Here is an 18,735-nt window from a genome sequence, read left to right as displayed (position 1 = left end):
AAATCGTACAAACACGACGAAGAAAGGGGAACCACGTGCATCGACTTTGCAAAGATTTCTCGGCACAATCCACGCGAACGTCCCACGAAGAAACGTAGAACGCGAAGTTGCGTTTGTGCTCCATGTCGAGTGCCTTTTATCAACAACGGTACGCGATCTTTCATTGAGATTTTCGCAAATCAAACGCTTCGTTCTTTTTTTCATCCTTCTCGGAAGGGGGCAGAGAGGTTTCCAAAGCGCGACAAACTGGATCACAGGATCGTGATAGGTTTTTTCTTCAGGAATTCCATGCAACGGGTATTATTGGAACGGAAATAGCTGAGAAAGAAGTCGAACGAGGATCCAGATTAGATAGACAGAGACATTAGAAAAGAGAAAAAGAAATAAAAGACAGCGAGCGAGCGAGCGAGCGGGGCAAATGAAGCGTTACCTTGGAATGTTGAGCAGAGGTCGGTGTTATCGGTGGCGTCTCCTCGGCGTCTACGCTCGCTGCTGCGTTTGGTAATCGCTGCTCTTGCACCGACGCCAAACTGCGGAATATACAGATTACCAGTTAGTTTTGCCGAACACAATATCAAATTTCTTCTATCCCTTTATAATTCTCACTCGTTTCCCAGTTAATTTTGTGCATCTTTCGTTGCGCGCTTACATGATCCTAATTCACGTGGACCGTATTCAGGGACCGTAGCAATGTTACCTACCGTTTGAGCGTCACGAGGGTACTAGTGAGCTTTTTGCAACGCTTCAACGCCGACTCTAATCGTTCTGGCTCTTCTTTCAGGAATTTCTCCGCTCGTACGACCATCTCCATTTCAGAGCTCAATAAACCCTTCATACCTTCCTGAAGACTCGGGAATCGCACCTTCAGGTCCGCCACCGTTTTGCTAAAACAGAAAATGCGGTCTGTCACATCGTTTTCAATCGGAATATAGGATTTGCTTTTGAAAGTAAGAGAATGGATGTGTATGGTGACGTTATAAAATTAGTCAAACTTGAAAGTACACAGGTTTAGTTGTTGAAAGCTTTTGCAACTGCCGTTTAGCTTTTACCAATTTAGTAACTCGCCTTTCTCTCTCTCTCCCTTTACCTGGATTTGCTCATTATCAAGGCCATGTTCTCCACATCCGACATATTGACCCTTGTCTTTCTGTTTATGACGTTGCCACGTAGTTCCTCCACTGTGTTCTCCAGCTCGCTGAAAGCGGCAGATCATGTGTCAGCGGTTGTAGAGATACGAGAATACATCTAAGAGATACGAGAAGAAACGAGAGAATAAAATGAAACACGTACGTTAGATCTTTTACCAGCCTCAACATCTCCTGCCTGTAGAGGTCTTCCTCGCGGCTCAGTCGAATCTTCTCCGCATCCCAAGCTGCGTCGCCGCACGACAGTAACATTGTCCTATGTCCACACAAATTAATAAAAATAGCCAATGATTATATTAAACGATATTATTAACAATATAATTATACGTGTTCAAGAAGATGAAGAGATACGTCTGAGGTACGAGTGTTTGAAATAGGAATGTGAATGAGTCTTTGGATTTGCTCAAAGTAAAGCACGTAACTATATATTTGAACGACATACAGATCCAAATTCATTGCACAAGTACGGAGTAGACTCTACTGTATTTTGAATTTTACTTATTAATTGAACGTCTATGGCAGCGTTTGCGTTAGGATTGGTTGCGGATGAAATAACATTTGACCGAAACCTAAAGCCAGAGATCCACCGGGGCTCAACCAAGTTTCTTGTCAGCAAACATCAGTAAGCAATTTTTAAGCTTAACACGTTGAATGCCATGGGGTGACCAGTGACCCGCACTCAACTTTGCCGTGGCGCCGTGCGGGTCACCGATGACAGGCGTACCAAGATTAGTAGAAATACATAATTTGAACAAATGTGAATAGTTATAAATGTTTTATTATTACCATCGTTACTACAATGGTGTGACGAAATTAATGCAGTATAAAACATATAAAAAAAAAGGGCCTTGACAGTAAAGTAGACAATGCTAAATCTTGTGGCGGTTCTTTAGAATTATTGCAGGTCCGAATAAGTATGACCGAGGGATGGATTATGGTTTATGACAGTAGATCCCGGCACGTAACAACGTGGAGCAATTATTTGAGCAACGCGAAGAAACAATATGAGATAATTGATAATCGCAAAAATAAGTGAATCGAGCGAAACTGCACTACAACGCCACGTGGGTCACCAGTGACCTCAGTGAGATAAATTCATTAATGATGATTATATACCGTAACATATCTCTTGTAGGTAATATTTCAACATTATATGTATCGCATAATAAAAAATTCATCGTGACGCTACAGCCAAACCTTGTAAAACTGACGTGGCATTCAACGTGTTAATATTAGGTTGGCAACTAAGTGATTGCGGGTTTGTCATTACTACCTAATGACAAAATCCGCAATCACTTAGTTGCCAACCAATATTTGAGAAATTAAATGAAATCGACCGTACACGTGAAGGTTAGTAAGTTTTTCGTTTGTAGTGTAATTTATATAAACTTAGAAGGAGTGAGGTGACTATGCCACAATACGTGTGGCTGCACCAGATATGGCCGTAGTACATATTTATATAGAAACACATAAACATAAGTAGAATTCATTTCAAGTATACTTGTGCCGTGCGCAGGCTATATAACCGACCGATATGGTCGTTGGGCATACTTGTGCACTGAATTTACACGTGTATAGCGCTCGAGAACGCAGCCACACGCAGTGTGTGGTCGGCTTTGGAACTATGTAAGCCTGAGATATCGAGCAATAAATAAATAAATATATGTTACACACGAGAAAGCAATAGAAGGATCGCTCTCCGTGTAGAAAAAGAACACGACGAGAATGAAAAATACGTGTAATTATGATGAAGATAAAGCACGACTAGACTGATATACAATAAATGAAAATGTTTCTTGCAATTATATATAAATCACTTGGATTAAGTTTGAAGAAAGTTCCATAGCTCTTCTCATACTTGTTTCATTTTGCGCACCTGATGGTGATGAACGTATCCAATATAGTCTCTCGTATGGTGTGCGCCTGGGCCTGAGACATGCGTCTCAGATTTCTAACTTCTTGCCTGAGGTCCTTCGCCTTCTTCTGCAAACCTCGCAGCTGGTTGTACATTTCCGGTGTCAGCGCCATGTCACGATAAACATATTGGCCAGCTACCAACGCTGCCGGTTTCGGTGGCGGTGTCGGCTTGTGCCTGTCTCTCTCTGAAAATGATTCGGTCAAGCGTCAACGATCATGTTTCTCGTCCTTCTCATCGATTTCGCACGATACATCGTGCTCACATGTACGGGCACAAGCGTTGGCATTTCCGCCCGTTAAACCGTGCGAAAATCGTCCAGCTTGATCATCGTCCTTTGATCCTTGTTACCTTGCGATCCAGTCAAATCGGATCGAGTTTGCCAGTAGCAAGAAACGTAATTGAAAATGGGGCAGTGGCGATCGATCAATGAGATTGAATGATCCGTAAAAATAACTATGATAGTGTGGCAATAATTGTGGCAGACGATAGATTTAACGGTAAATTTAAAAAATGATGTTTGTAACATTCTTATCTGTCACCGCGTTTCAATTTATGGATGAGGTAGGGAGCGCTGTCAGCCGGCCGGATTTAGCGGCTGGCGCCATCTGTCACTCGTTAATGCGACGCCTTTCGCACGATCAAAGGGCGGACTGGTGCACGAGTATATGAACGAGGGGCGAGTGACCAGTTGTACAATTTCGCTGTCATTTTTATCGTCACCATTTTATCGGCGACTAGGCGATCAAAGCTGTGCAGAGGGCAGCAAAGGGATAGGAACGAAAGAAACGAATGGACGAGTATGGACGATGGTATCGTGGACGATCAACGATCATGCGTCTTATAGGACGTTTTACCTCTGAATTATCCTCTCGAGTTCCAGGACAATCACCCATCTATAGACAGTGTGCGATCGAGCCGTGAGTTGCGTCGAAAAGCGTCATTTACCCTACTACGTGTAACTTGTTGGTTGCTTTTAAAAAATGGATCTGTCGATGCTGCTTTTCGATCATCTCGTTCTCGAATGCACTGTCGGAAATTTCGCACGCAAGCGGAAGAACCGTGTTCTTCGGTGATTGGCTAGGTGCACGAACGATTAAAACAGAAACGATTGGATAATACACCGTATCTGGATATTTAAACACACAATTGCGGACCAAAAACCCAACGAAACAAATAGAGAAGGAATGAGAGGGGCAGAGGCGTAAAAAGAAGAAAGAACGATCAATAAGGTTAATCACAAGAACAAGTGGAAGTAACGAGACACAAGGGTTGGTGGAAGCGTAAAAAAACACGAAACAGGTTTACCTTGCGAAGACATCCTCGGCAACGTGGAGGATTTGATCGCCGGTTTTGTTGGTTTTGTGTCCGCTAGTCGTGATGGAAGGCATTGCACGAGAAGTCGTTAGAGATTATTGCGTTAGTAATGAACTACTCCGACAAGGATATTTTTTTATCTCTCTCTCTGAGTACATCTTTAACCTTTGGTGTTTGAGAGAAAGAAAGACGGCGGAGCTGCAGATAATCGACATCGGCGGTTCCTTAATCTGCTCGGATCGAACGAGCCCGATATCCGCTCGGTTTGCAAAACCGTTACCGATCGATTTGTAATTACGGGCAGACCGCGTAACGAGAAAGAACAGATCGTCAGCGATTTTCTTCGCCGACTAGGGACATCTGCCGGCGATTAAGCTAAGGACGTCGTTGACCCAGTTGGATTTTACTATAATTCCCATGATAATTGCAATGCCTATATACCGCATGATTCCGCATTGTCGAAACAGGCTTTCGTTCGATTTAATCGTTCGAACGGAACTCTGCTTCCATCTGCCGCTCCACTTTTTTCTTTTTCTCTTCGATTGAAGAATTGAAGAATAACTCGATTCTCCGAGAGGAGCGTGCTTAGTGAAAAAGTATCGTATAATAATTTCGTAGAATGTGCGGTAACCATTACCTGCGTGCTGCGGGGAATGCTGCTTGGGGGAATTCATGTCTGGTGGCTCGTCACTGAAGGACACTGACTTTTCAAACGACACCGACTTGTCTGGAATAGAGGATGATCAGAGCATGTTTCTTGCGATACTCGTGCTAAAGTGGGCTTTTTGGTTATAGCGGACGGGCGTGCGCGCGACAAACTTTCGAAATTAAAGGAAATGGTGCTAAACGTCGAGCCGTAAACCGAAAGTAAGTGCGACGAGTTTTCGTGCATCAATGGGACAGGAAACGTAAAGCTTAAACTCATATACGCGGACATAGAACGTTTCGTTCTAATCGATCCACGAACATTTCTTCGAAACTGTACACGTTGTTCGAAAAGGTGTTTTTCCAAATCGAATCTACTTTTTCGGGAGGATCTTGCAATGCTGGGCTTTGTATTTTTTTTTTTTTTTTTTTTTTTTTTTTTTTTTTTTTTTTTTTTTTTTTTTTTTTTTTTTTTTTTTTTTTTGATGGAAATATACATTCTTTTTGTACAACGTACGATGCAATTTTAAATCTCTAGGGGAAAAAGCATCGAGGTGGAATTTAAATTATTTGTGATATTTTAGCTTTGATCTTACAAAACTGAAACTTTCTACGAAAGACGAGCAAAGATAATACCGTGCTTTTATATTTATGCTTTTTTTCGTACTTTTCCTATACTCGATTCGATGAAATTAACTTTGAAATGTCTTTTATACTAAGCACTTTTAATACCTTCATTTTCCAGGAGAATTAAAAACTAGATATCGAACGGTGTATGAAAAAAATGTATAGTTCCGTTTGAAGAAGCAAACGTCACTTTGAGATTTCCTAGAGATCAGAATTTGTTGAAAGAACGAATTTTATTTGAAACGTCTTCTTTCGGATAACGTACAGTTTAGGAGACATTTGAGTGGATCCATTAAAATGAGACGTTGTGTATACGCGGCTACCCCCACGCAGTCAACCGTGCCTGGGTCTATCTCGACCCACGTCTCGATGTAAGCCGAAACAAAGTCAACGTTAATTTTCAGTGAAAAGCACTTGCGTGTTTCCAATTTCTAAGCAGAATTTTGAAAAAGATCTTGTAATTTAAAAGTCTGTAGCCTTCATCTGGCATAAAGTGAAACACATAAATCCCACCGACGAAAATAAGAGAAAAAAATATATCTGACGCTATATACTGAGATATCACCAGACACATATACGGAGAGTTAAAAAAAAAAGAAAAGAAAAATGGTTACCTGGGCAAAACTTGTTATAGCACACTGCGGATATTTATGCGAATTAATATTTTTTCACGTTAAAATTAAATTAAAGAAGAAAATGGAATTTAAGTGAATCTAAGTAAGAATTACCTACCAAACATTGTAACAGTTACTATACTTTTGATATTTTATAGATGTACATTTTTCACGTTATATGGATTCTATGTATCTTTGCACTTTCAAATATTTACTTATTTATTTAACAGATAAATCCTTTGGTACAAGAGATAGAACGTGAAGGAAACGTATACATAAATATATTTTACTCAACAATTTTACTCAATTTTCGTCTCTGATCCTATCTCAGGCAACGACATATCGTCTGAGACGTACAAGTGGAAACATTTTGATTGCTACGCCAAGATTTTAACGAAAAATGGTTATATAGGTCTCTGTAATACCGACTATTTATTACAGGCGAATGCGCGATCTAATAGACGCGTATTCCTTGTTTCGATTTCACTTGGATAAAACTGTCGATTCCACTTACGGTTAAGAAGCAAACAATAAACATTATAGAAGTATTCTTCTACGTTGCGTATCTTCATTATGTTCCATAGCATTGGAAATATAATAAAACTGTGAATATTCTGATCGTATTGTAGCTCAAGTGTGCAAAGTCCAAATACTAATACACGGTAGTGTATATACAAAGAAAGGAAGGTAAGGAAGAACGCGAAGAAAGGAGAAAGCAGAGTAAAATCGAAAATAAGTGTACCATAAATGCATAAAAATCCGCAGTTTGCTTATAGTTGCTCTTGGGTCGGCAACGAAGTGATTGCAGATTTTGTCAATACTAGCTAATGATAAAATCCACAGTCACTTAATTGTCAACCAATAAAACCGATTGCAAGCGAACGGGACAAATGTCGAAACGTATTTATCGAAACGGTTTAAGGATTTTCTAGACGCGGTCGATTCTATAGAAACCGATAACGACGAAAGTAAGGAGGTTGGTGCCAAGTGCCTTCGGAGGATGCGCCGCGTATTATGCTAGAACGATGCAAAAGAAACGTCAGAAAGAAGCTGAGGGTGAAAGTAGGCGCTCGCGCGAAAAAGACAGAGAGAGAGAGAGAGAGAGAGAGAGAAAGAGAGAAAGATGGAGAAAGCGCGTGCAGTGCACGAATCGCTGCTATGTGTTACGATTTACTGGCAAAAAAAAGAATAAGGCGACGATGCTTTTGTTGCATGGATAAACAGGAGAAACGTGTATACTTTGTGAACCGCACCTTTGCCTAACTTTGGTGGTTTTACGTCAGTCCTTAAGTACGAGTCATCTGTAACGGCAGGTTGAGACACTTGAATTTTACAAAGGAGAACCGTTTTAATCACATTGGTTAAACGTAGGGCACTATTATAAAATGTATATAAGTAGTAATAGAGTAATATAGTATATAATAGTAATTTCAATAATAATAACGATAATAATAATAACAATAGTAATGATAATAATAAGAGTAAGAATAAGAAGTAGTAGAAGAAAAATAATGTTAAGAATAATAATATAAGTATATATGAGTAACAATAATGATATAATGTATGAATAAGTACATATATATATATATATATAAACTATGTATTACAGCGGTTACAGTGATTCGACGGAAAAATAGAAGATAGAAGAAGATGAAGAAGACACACCTGGCAATGAGGCAGAGCTGGAACTAGAGTGTTTGTCGAACTCGTCCCCGGCGCCTGGTGTGTGCGTCAGTCGGAATAACAAAGCAGTTGTACAGCAGGGTTCAGGAAACTTAAACACCGCGTTACAACACGTGGCAGCGGTAACGTCGCGTTAGAATTAATTTTATTTTATTATAAGACAATTTTTTAATTACATGGTTTTATCGTTAGAAGGAGAGTACGTCCATCAACGAATATTTGAAAAATTAATTTTACGTTAATAAAACACACCTGGCATGTACATGAGATTGAAATTATATTCGTGGAATTTGGAAAAATAACAGGACTGAGAAGTCAGTCGTGGAATTACTTGGAAGAACCGCGTCGTACCGCTGTCACTGCATAAACCGTGGCGCAAAAACGTATTGTTAGATCTAATGAAGGTGCAGCCTGGCAGACAGTCACGGGCGTCTGTTCTGCTGCCTCCGAATCGAATGGAATCGGTATCGTTTAAACTCTGTGGTATCTAAAGAAGGAAAATCGAGAGAGAAAACGCGAACGATCGTAGGAACGACGTAAACGAAGAAAGCTAAGGGGCGGACGAACATTCACGCAGAGAGAACGGGATAGGCGGTAAAGCGTCGCAGAATAAATCCGTTGAACGTAACGAGCTAATGCTTCTAATGTGTCTAAGTGCGACGAAAGATCGAATGGAAAAGAAATGCGAATCCGTTCGTTTCGACGAGACGAATTATTCTCGTCGAGGCGAGTCGGATGGCGTGAACGCAAGAGACTGTGAAAATAAATTGGCCAGAAGATGATGATGGGAAGAGGTGGACCGATGAAAAGAAAAATCTACGCGAAACCAAGGGACGAAAGTTTCTTTCGCAGACAACAGAGAAACCGGGTGTGGCGCGTCTAACGATCAAAAGATTACGCACATGTTGCAGTTAGTGTGAATAGAGAATTTGAGAAAGCGGACAGATAACGTACCTGGTCCTCTCGCGTAAGGATCGCGTCCAGCTGGAACTTGTAGATAATCACGAGGCGATGGACTCGTGTGAGGTGCGTGGGTCAGAGCCTTCTGCACTAGACCTGTCAGGTTCGCCAGCTGTCTCTCCATGTGTTCTACTCTTATCCTAGACAAGGAACGAGCAAATTTCGGTTAACCGACGCGTTTGTTACCACGGCCCGGACAGCACACAGTCTGTTTATGGATGTCGTAAAGACGTACGATTAATGTCCTGGAAACGTGTAGCGAAGATGCAGTTTGAACGTTCTGCGTTGCAGATTCAGGGCAGTTCAGTGGTAATAGCAACATTATTATAAAATAATTCCTGGTCTTTTGTAACGCATTGGGAAATTTAAAGAACGCATAGATACATAGGCTGTGCGTAGTTTGATTACAGTCGAATGCCGCATTGTAAAAATTAAAACGTTCCGATCAAGTCGTAGGATGGTGGAGCTTGAAACGGACGTGAAATGTACATACGTCTTTGAGACATCGTGTGCTGTCCGTGGGGTGGTTCCGGTTTCTGCATGTTGCAGAAACTGAGAATGGGATGAGACAAAATCTAAATCTAATCGGGCTTAGTATCTTCCAAAGAAGCGTTCCACAGGATGCACGTACGCTTAGATATAATAAAATATCAACTGACGATAATGAGAATCGCGTGCAAGGTTCGTTCCGCATAACTCGCGATCTTTCTAAAGCCTACGTCACCAGAAGGCTATACACAAAAGCGCTCAGATACACATTCTCTCTACGACCGCTAGTCGGCATGCTACATTCCACCGATCCGTATTTTCAGCGCAGAGCCGTTTTCCGGACGAAAGGGATGCCAATTTTCTCGAAATTCTCGTCCTTTCGATCGGACACGGCGGAATACACGGCGCATTCGAACAGTTGCTGGACCGATAGCTGACTTGTGTCTAACAGAAAAGCTTCCCAGCTAAGTATAATTTTCTTATTCGACGCACGGTTATCGACAAATTTTCGAAATTTTATCGAGAATGTGACACGATTATTCTTATTATGTTACAGGTGGAGCTGATTTAAATATCGTGTTACTTATAATTCAGGAATATAAACCTTTCGTAAGTATATGTGCAATTAATTGAAGTTAAGAAGGATCGCTTTCTTTTTGCATTTTCTCAAAGAATATAATTTCAGAAATGTATGTATGGGAAAGTCTGTGTCTGAACTCCTACAACTAACGAAGTTATACGTATACTGTTCGAGAAGCTTTTATACGAACGATTGTTATTGGTAACAAGAAATTTCAAACACGTTTTTCTCCGATCTATGTTTCTTAACGTGGCTTCAAATTTTCTGTGCACTTTCGATGCATGTGTGCGTCGTTGTGGCCTGAACTAGGACGAATTCAATACCTTTCTTTCTTCTGTTTCCTTAAGCTTCCGAAAATCAAATGATGGAACTTCATAGTGCAGCCATTTTTCTAATTATCGAGATTTTTCTTTTGTTCAAACTATAGTAAAACGGCTGGAATTATGGACCACGATGGCAATGTGTACGTGGGCATGTAATACCACCGATTTTGATATTTTTTCGCGGCAAAAAAACTAGGTAGATTTTAGCAAAATATGTATAAATACAGTCTGAAAGTTTGACTGTAAAAAGTGTTACAGCAAATTTTGTACAAAAATTGCCTGACCTAAAAGAGCTTAGCGTTTTACACTTGGAGTATCCTGTCAAACGCTATTGTCCGGTTTATATCCTCGTAAAATAAGCAACAGGATATATAAGTCAGCATCTCGTAAGAGCAACAGTTTAGAATCGAAAATATTTGCTAAATATTATTAGGTCGTCCGAAAAGTTTCTTTCGTTTCACAAGGAAACAATAGATGCACAACGTTTTTTCTTTTATATTATTTTGATCCATTACTATTTTTATCCTACAATTTACATCGTATGATCGATTTTGCATTACGTGCAGTATATTAATACGTGCAATAAAATATAATATAAAAATGTTTCGCATCTATTGTCTCCTTCTAAAGCGATAGGAACTTTCCAGATAATCTAATAATAATAAATATTAATATTTGTGTAAATAACAGCAGTCCAGAAACTTGGGCGAAAATGCGCCGCCATATGCGTGTACCTGATAAACTCGAGCATTATGAGAAACGCAGGACCGTATCGAATTTTGCGTTTCTATATGGAACATAACTTATCGTTCTCCATGCATGCCTCGACGCATACTAACACATGCATTGAACGAACGACGACCATTCCTGGGCAGAGTGCGAGTTTTTCAATAGCCGTGAACGGAGGTATTATACGTGGATTTCGAGGCGAGGTTTCCTCAGGTCAATGGAATCGACGGGAATACCGATCGATGAACTCGAAACGGCTGATATATCGTGGAATATTATCCACCAGGCGCCAATAGCAACGACGAACGAGTATAAATAACTCGGCTAAGGGAGCCTAGAGGGAAGCCAGCGCGCTTTTCACTTTCCCTAGTCGTTACTCTCTCGCGATCCTCCGTTCTGCCGTGATAAATTTGTCAAGGCACCTACCATATCGATTGCTTCCTCTCCCCTGGGAACGGTAGTCGTCGTATCTATGGCTGACCATCACGACAAGAGCGACGCACAGTGGCCAAATTGAACGATGGACAATTACCGGATGATCAACGAAACATAGAACGACGAGAAAGCGAATACAGCGACGAAAATACAGAAATTTTCTAACACATGGTGAATATTCAACGCCTAAATGATCTATGAGATCTACGTTCAGTTCGTCTCATTACTCGTCGCAATTTATTACGACGTGACGACACGTACAATAATATTGGATTGGCAACTAAGTGATTGCGGATTTTGTCAATACCACCTAATGGCAAAATCCGCAATCACTTAGTTGCCAAGCCAATATAACGATTACGATTTATCAGAATACAATTGGACCAAGCTGATAATTTCTGTCGAAGTGACTCGAAACGACGATCGGTAAAATTTGTGCCACTGTGCGACGCGTTCGCAAGCGCATTCGTATATTCTGACCAGACGATATATAGCTTAAGTAGAGACAACCGGTCACGGTCAGACTCAGCATCTCCATTTACAGAGAATTTCGAGGTCTGAGGTCGCGGTTCTATCGAAAACTAGAGAAGGTAGCTGAGTACCGAGTAGCGTCGTAGCTCTGGCCACCGGATGGCAAAGGTGGCGGTGCCCCTGGAGGAAACGGGGATCGCGGAGGACCGGATGGCGGACGGCCTGGCGGTTTCACACCGTAAAGGCTGTACGATTCCTCCAACAGCTCCGTATCGCTGCACCACCCACAACAGAGATATACGTATCCGCGCTATCAGCCATCCACGAAAGTCGAATTCGAGATCGCCACGACCAACTTTTGCTTTACGTCGTTGATACGATGTATCTCGTCGCACGCGCTTTTTGTGGTTCTTTCTTTTTCTTTTTTTTTTTTTTTTTTGTCGGATAGACTGGGCTTCGGAGGAAGTTAAACGAACGAAAGTAGCAAAAACGAACGATTACGATTGAAACATAAGGTGGTCTAAAATAACTGGTGTCTAATAGTTTCTCAATTTTTACTTTCACGAATTATCAACGAGTTTTTAATAATTATTATGAAGACGAATAGAAGAGGTTTTCTTTTTTTTTTTTATAGAACACGTTCAAAGTAACTACCTTTATACCTTGTTCAAGTAGTATGCTGCTGTAGAGCAGCTTGACAAAATTTTGGAAAAGGCTCAGTTCAGCTTGCAACTACTCTTTTTCGTTCCCGTTTTCAATTGATAATTTTAATAGTATTCGTCACGAGGCTAAAATAATATTACGCTCTCCGTAAGCTTTGTAACTCTCGTAAAATACTATTGCAAAGTCGAATGGATACTTTCCACCGCAGTCTATTTTATACGTATACATATGAGAAGATTCTGTATAAATATTGAGAAATTAGCGAGAGAGTATGAGAAAATCAACATGAAACGACCGAAGCGGTGGTCCGTGGAACTCCGGTTACCTGGCTTCCTCGTCGATGACCGGTGTCACTGTTCCCGAATACTGCGAATAGTACGGGTCCTCGTAGCTGCTGCCAGCGCTGTAAGGACCAGGTGGATATCTGCCAGTTCCAGAGCCAACTCCTCCACCTCTTTCTGGACTGCTCATATAACCGCTTTCCCCGTGCAATCGATCTGTAGAATCGCAAGGATTAGTACAACCACGTAGAGGGTAAACGATCCGCCTATGCAACCGAAAATTATTTTAATAAATTCGTAGTTTAGCGGGTGGAGAAAATTTTAAATTGCATTTATGGGTATCGCGATTCGAGAACGAAGATTATTATCGGTATCGATGGGGTCAAGAGAGAAAATGGACTATCCAGGTACAAGGTATAGCAGCATCGTGAAGTAATCTGATGATTTCGCTATACCTTGATCCAGACTATGCAGACTTCGAACGTGCTTCTTATGGGATGTCAAAGAGTTCTACGAATTTTTATTGGTGATAATAGGATCGGACACGATATCATGGGGTTGACGGCGATGCTCTACTTTAGATACTGTATACCACACATGGGGAAGGTTACGTATACATTGCAAGATACTTTGAGAGTGTTCCAAGGGGTCGCGTCTCGTTCGACCGAATCTCAAAAATGCCAATCTCAGGGCCTCTCTCTTTTTCTTTCTTTCTCTTTCACTCTCTTTCGAAGCCATTCCGTTGCGACCAAACCGCCTCCATAGTCAAAATCTTCAGAGTCAATTGGGCAATGTTATGCAAAAACCTATCAACCTTCAACGATCTGAAATGGAGTGAATTTAGTGTGAAGTTTTTAATTTCAAAGAAAAGTAGCTTTATCACTGTTGCAGCTATTTCCTATACTTTATTTCTTTTTGTTGTTTCTGCGTGTTTTTTAATGGCTCGTCTAGTAGTATAATTAATATTATTTAAAATTGTCTATTGGCTGGTATTACTCGGCAATTTCAGTTTCGGTATGATCAGCATATTGACAGACGCGTAAAAGTATAATGTTAACACTTTACCGACCGCTAGCGGTTCAACAGCAAACGCACGTCCGACCGGCAGCTCAGGCGCAGATTCTCCCTGGCGCCGGCTCTGTTTCGGTTTAGACTCCCCAATACCATTCTTTTCGTTCATCGCGAATAGTAAGTTTTTCAAATTGGTATAAAACTGTGGCAGCTTACAAAGCAACGCAGCTGACGCAACTGGGCGAGGTACCTTAGTATTATGTAACAAATTACTGCTCAAATAATGAAAAAGATTGTCGGCGACAAAAAGCCGATTAATATGCTATCGATCGGTAAGCGTCGGCGACAAAAAGCCGATTAATAGGCTATCGGTCGGAAAGCGTCGGCGACAAAAAGCCGATTAATAGGCTATCGGTCGGTAAGCGTCGGCGACAAAAAACCGATTAATAAAGTGTTAAAATTAAAGCGTTAAATAAAAGTAAAGTGTTAAAATTGATTGCCTCGAGTGAGTTTCTTTACGTTTATCGTATCAAAAGGATGAAGAACCGATGCTGCGTGTCTTTCACTCTCAGCCAAGTAGTTTGCAAGTTTTCTGCAAAATAACCGACGAGCCTAAAATGAGACAGTTTCAATAATTTTATAATGCAAGAGTTGTTTTGCAAAACCAGAGATCGCAAAATTATTCACATTACAGATCACAATTTTATCTAATTCGTTCTTATTTTGGGGGTTGCAGGATTCCTGCGTAATATGGCCCAGTTAACAAGCTGGATATCGAGATGGATAACATTCTCGAAAATATACTTCGTCAAACTGGAAATATATTTTTCACTTTTGCTCGATAAAACAGTGAGTTCCTCGCCCCTCGGTTCGTAGCCGAGTTTCTACCGGCTGTGAATCTTCTTGCCAGCGGATCCATCCGTGTCAACTCTGGCGTACGAATCCGAGCGACCACGAGATCGCGTATTGTCTAACGACCCAATACGGAAACCCTCGACCTCGTTTTCTTTTCTCCACACACAGTTTCGATCTTCGAACGAGCCACGCCACCGGAGAGAGAGAAATATCGGGTTTGGCATCGAGAAAGATCGCGGATCGAAAATCGGGCAAACTTAACGCAGAGAGCCGGTCGCGATCGACTGAAAAGGACCGAGAGGCAGAGCTGGGCATAGTTCGAGTAGACTTTTATCTAGACAAATAAATTATTCGAAATTTATTCATCGATACCTCGTTATGTGTCATTTTGCATCAAGACTAGTCGTTCACAGATGCCAATCCTTTTACTGCACATTAACCTCGAGAAACAAATTATTCCAAAATTCAGTTTCTAATTTTCTAACCAATTTATATTTCGTCAGCGTATTTTCTAACCGTAAGTAACAAAATTACTAAAAATTTGCGTAATTATATTCGTCTGGTTATCTCTACGCGCACAACCAGTCGAAATAAATAGAAAGTAAAATATAATATATAATAAATAATATACAGGATGGTTGGTAATTGATTGGTACAAGCGGAAAGGGGGTGATTCTACGCGAAAAAAGGAGTCGAAAATATAGAATACAAATTTTTCGTTCGAGGCTTTGTTTTCGAGAAAATCGACTTTGAATTTTCGCTCGGTACGCGTCCACTTTATCACGTCTCGTTATAACGGATCTCGCTGTAGATTTTTAAAAAAATTAAAAAAAAAAAATTTGCATCCTATATTTTCGACTTCTTTTTTCGCGTAGAATCACCCCCTTTCCGCTTGTACCACCAGTTACCAACCACCCTGTATATTAATATACATTAACAAATAATAAATAATATATATATATATATATATATAATAAATAAAATAAAATTCGCGAATAACATTCAATTCAAATTTCCTCATCTTTATTTGTTATTCGTCGTTCGAATCAATTTTGCCCAACTCTGGTCCGAGGTTTCCAGAGGGTTGTTTTAAGGCTACTACTGACCTGCTATACTATAGAGGGAGACCGAGCTGTCTCTAGAGAAGCGAGCCGAGCCCCCGAGGCTTCCAAGGGGACTCTTACCACACTGGTAGCTGCGAAGCGGCTTGGCCGGCGGCACCCCGCCACCACCTATCCAACCATCCGGAAAACCAAACAAAAACCAATGTACCCAGCTGGTCCGGTGTACGTCGCGTTTCTGCCCGACGTTCGTTCCTTTGCTAGTTCGCGACTGGTAAAAGTGCACGGTATCGCGACTCGGAAATATTGGGTTGGCAACTAAGTGATTGCGGATTTTCTCATTAGGTGGTAATGAGAAAACCCGCAATCACTTAGTTGCCAAGCCAATAATCGGAGAATATTGGCGAATTAGACGACGAACGTGAGAAAATCGATGCTCTATATAACACGCTGTGTTTCCTGCATAAATAAATAGCCCCATTTTATAAAAAAATTGTACCTTTACATGGGCAAACAGGTTTTGCCTATATAATTTTCTCTCGTATTATACGCGATCGTTGTACAGCGTACGTTATACGAATTGATCGGAGGACAAAGGTATTGGCAGATGAAAGAGAATTTTTGCGTGACAAAACGATCAGCAGTTGGCAGTCGGTCTGATTTAATACTTGAGATGGAATGAAATAAAATTAATGCAATTTGTTTGTAGGTAACAGCATACGTAGAATATAAAATCAAAAAGGCAATATCCTTCTTTTAACGAAATTAAAGAAATCGAACTGCTAGATGGCAAACTTTTTTTGAATAAATTACGTGGGCTTGAAAACAGCTCACAGTTTTCAGACGTGTAAATGCCTGTAAATTAGGTGACACATCATTATCATCTTCTTTATTGCTGTCACTTTCGTACGTTTCATACAATAAAACGTTCACACAGCGGATGTTCGTATAACGCAGGCTCTACTCTAACGACTAATTTGTTATTATTAGATAGGAGAATATGAAACGTCGTTCTGTACGACAAGACTCGAATTTCTAAAACGTCGTATATTTAATCAAAATAATTCCCACGTCGTTCGACAAAACTTTCTCAAAAACTATTTCGTTTCGTTATTGCGAAATATGAATTTTCCAATAAAACAAGTCGGACATTTGTTCATTTATAATTCTCCTTAAAGTAATTAAAGTGATTTACGCGTTAAAGAATCGCTTAGATGGAGCAGGAAACGTCTTAAACCGCTCCAAAATGCTAATTTCTAGAAACCATCTTTCCAAATTGAAGTTTACGTAAAGAAACCGTACGAACTTTCTGATTATATATTAACGTCGCGATAAAGAAGTTTTATATTTTTCATCATAAATCTTCCTTATTAATCATCGAATGCATCGATTTATGTCAAATTTCATAACGAGAAACAGGCGCATATCGTGCATCAACCTAATTACTTCACAACTACGTAACCGAATTTATGAAAAAACCAACAGGAAATATTAATTGTTTTTAACTTTCGATTTTAAAATGGGGCGTTTCGTAACACATGCTTCGTCTATACGCGTGACAAAATGCATCTTATGTATTGTAACGAATAAATCACTATTTTACACTGTTCTTAATGAGATGTCACAAACGAACAGCTTTTTCCCTTTAAAGCGTCGTTACTCCAAGATTGCTTGTGTATTATGCACTTTTCCAGGGCGTCGTAGCAAAGGCGCGAAGCGGATGGTCGTCGATCGTAGTTTGTCAGACGACAGTCGGGACTCGAGTCGACGAACGTGTTCGCGCAATCGAGACGACCTCACGCGATCGCCGATCTCACGGACGGCGCGTGTACATTGCACAAGGATTCGGTGCTTGCATCCGCAAGGGACGAAAAGCGTTGGATCGGTGCGTTACTTTCCATCAAACGATGCGAACGAGTATACAAGCTGAGGAAAGTATTCCAACATTTGTGACGAGCTTTTCCTGTAGCGACACGGTTATTTTGAAAATTGTATGCCACAGAATCATCAAGCAGAAATGAGTTTTTATTCAAATGGATGGGAGTCGTTGCTAAATAACACTTTGACCGCCACGCAGAAATCACATGTTTCGCTCAGGACGCCACGAGAGTATTTTTATTATTCAAAGCATATAATGGCAAAATAATGATAAATTGATGATGTAAGACAACATTCTTCCCCAATGGACCGTTTATCTTATTGGTGGTCACGGGTGACCACCGTGACGCCTCGGTAACAGTTGATAGCGACATATTATAACAAGGCTTCGTTTATTTCAACAAACCATTCGCTTCCGTTATTTCGTTGTAGGCAAAACGTGCGGAATATATTGTTGAAACGTGTAGAAGATATTAGTAAACAGTATTAGGATCATTTTTATGATTTCGACGAAACATTCGGCTGAAATGGTACAGATCCGCAGAAAAAATTATGTCTGCGATAAACCAATGGTAGTGTAGATTACAAGAGAGGAAAATGTGCTGTAGATTTATCGGATCAAATGATAGCATATTCTACACCACAAAGAAGAACCCTCGAGTGGTATATAAAATTAGCTTTAGGGTTATTGTTAGATACATCAATTTCAAACGCGATGATACTCTATAAACAAGCAACAAAACTAAAAATCAAGTTATCAGATTTTAGAATGGCACTCGCAATGCACCTTACACAGTGCCATTCGCCAGAGCCGTCAAATATACTTATTCGACAAAGATTGCGACACGAAATGCAGAAGAAAGAAGGGCAAGAGTACCTGGCACGAAAATTTTGCAGAGAGTGGTATAAAAAAATGTTAAACAGTTAGGATGAAAAATTGCTATGAATCGGACCAAAAAGGTGATCACCTATTGTCTAGATTGTATCGATGAGTCACATTTATGTTTGAAGTGTTTTAAGGGGGTATTCTAGTCTAGAGGCATGAATTTTTGA

At 40.4% G+C, this 18,735-nt stretch overlaps 1 protein-coding gene across 19 annotated transcripts in view; it reads right to left on the bottom strand.

The window, feature by feature from the left end:
* Positions 1 to 18,735, bottom strand: part of LOC126874421 (uncharacterized) — a 171,172-nt gene that overhangs the window by 11,605 nt on the left and 140,832 nt on the right. For 6 of the 19 annotated variants that reach the window (XR_007692789.1, XM_050636452.1, XM_050636458.1 and 3 more), the window contains 13 exons: positions 15,850 to 15,975; positions 12,923 to 13,093; positions 12,065 to 12,221; positions 8,901 to 9,046; positions 7,929 to 7,982; positions 7,517 to 7,585; positions 5,015 to 5,104; positions 4,369 to 4,431; positions 3,022 to 3,247; positions 1,291 to 1,401; positions 1,088 to 1,195; positions 702 to 884; positions 431 to 530 (listed from right to left, as the gene is read on the bottom strand). Coding sequence is in view for 18 of the 19 variants with exons in the window: in XM_050636452.1 (XP_050492409.1) it covers positions 431 to 530; positions 702 to 884; positions 1,088 to 1,195; positions 1,291 to 1,401; positions 3,022 to 3,247; positions 4,369 to 4,431; positions 5,015 to 5,104; positions 7,517 to 7,585; positions 7,929 to 7,982; positions 8,901 to 9,046; positions 12,065 to 12,221; positions 12,923 to 13,093; positions 15,850 to 15,975 (1,604 nt within the window). In the remaining variant the exon portion in view is untranslated. Of the gene's footprint in view, positions 1 to 430; positions 531 to 701; positions 885 to 1,087; positions 1,196 to 1,290; positions 1,402 to 3,021; positions 3,248 to 4,368; positions 4,432 to 5,014; positions 5,105 to 7,516; positions 7,586 to 7,928; positions 7,983 to 8,900; positions 9,047 to 12,064; positions 12,222 to 12,921; positions 13,094 to 15,849; positions 15,976 to 18,735 lie in introns of all 19 variants that reach the window. The other 13 variants (XM_050636453.1, XM_050636470.1, XM_050636455.1 and 10 more) reach the window with 12 other exon arrangements.

Source organism: Bombus huntii, chromosome 16 (genome assembly GCF_024542735.1).
Source record: "Bombus huntii isolate Logan2020A chromosome 16, iyBomHunt1.1, whole genome shotgun sequence".
Classification (NCBI taxonomy): domain Eukaryota; kingdom Metazoa; phylum Arthropoda; class Insecta; order Hymenoptera; family Apidae; genus Bombus; species Bombus huntii.
The sequence above is the reverse complement of the archived record's forward strand: the minus strand, read 5'-3'. Positions and strand labels throughout refer to the sequence as shown.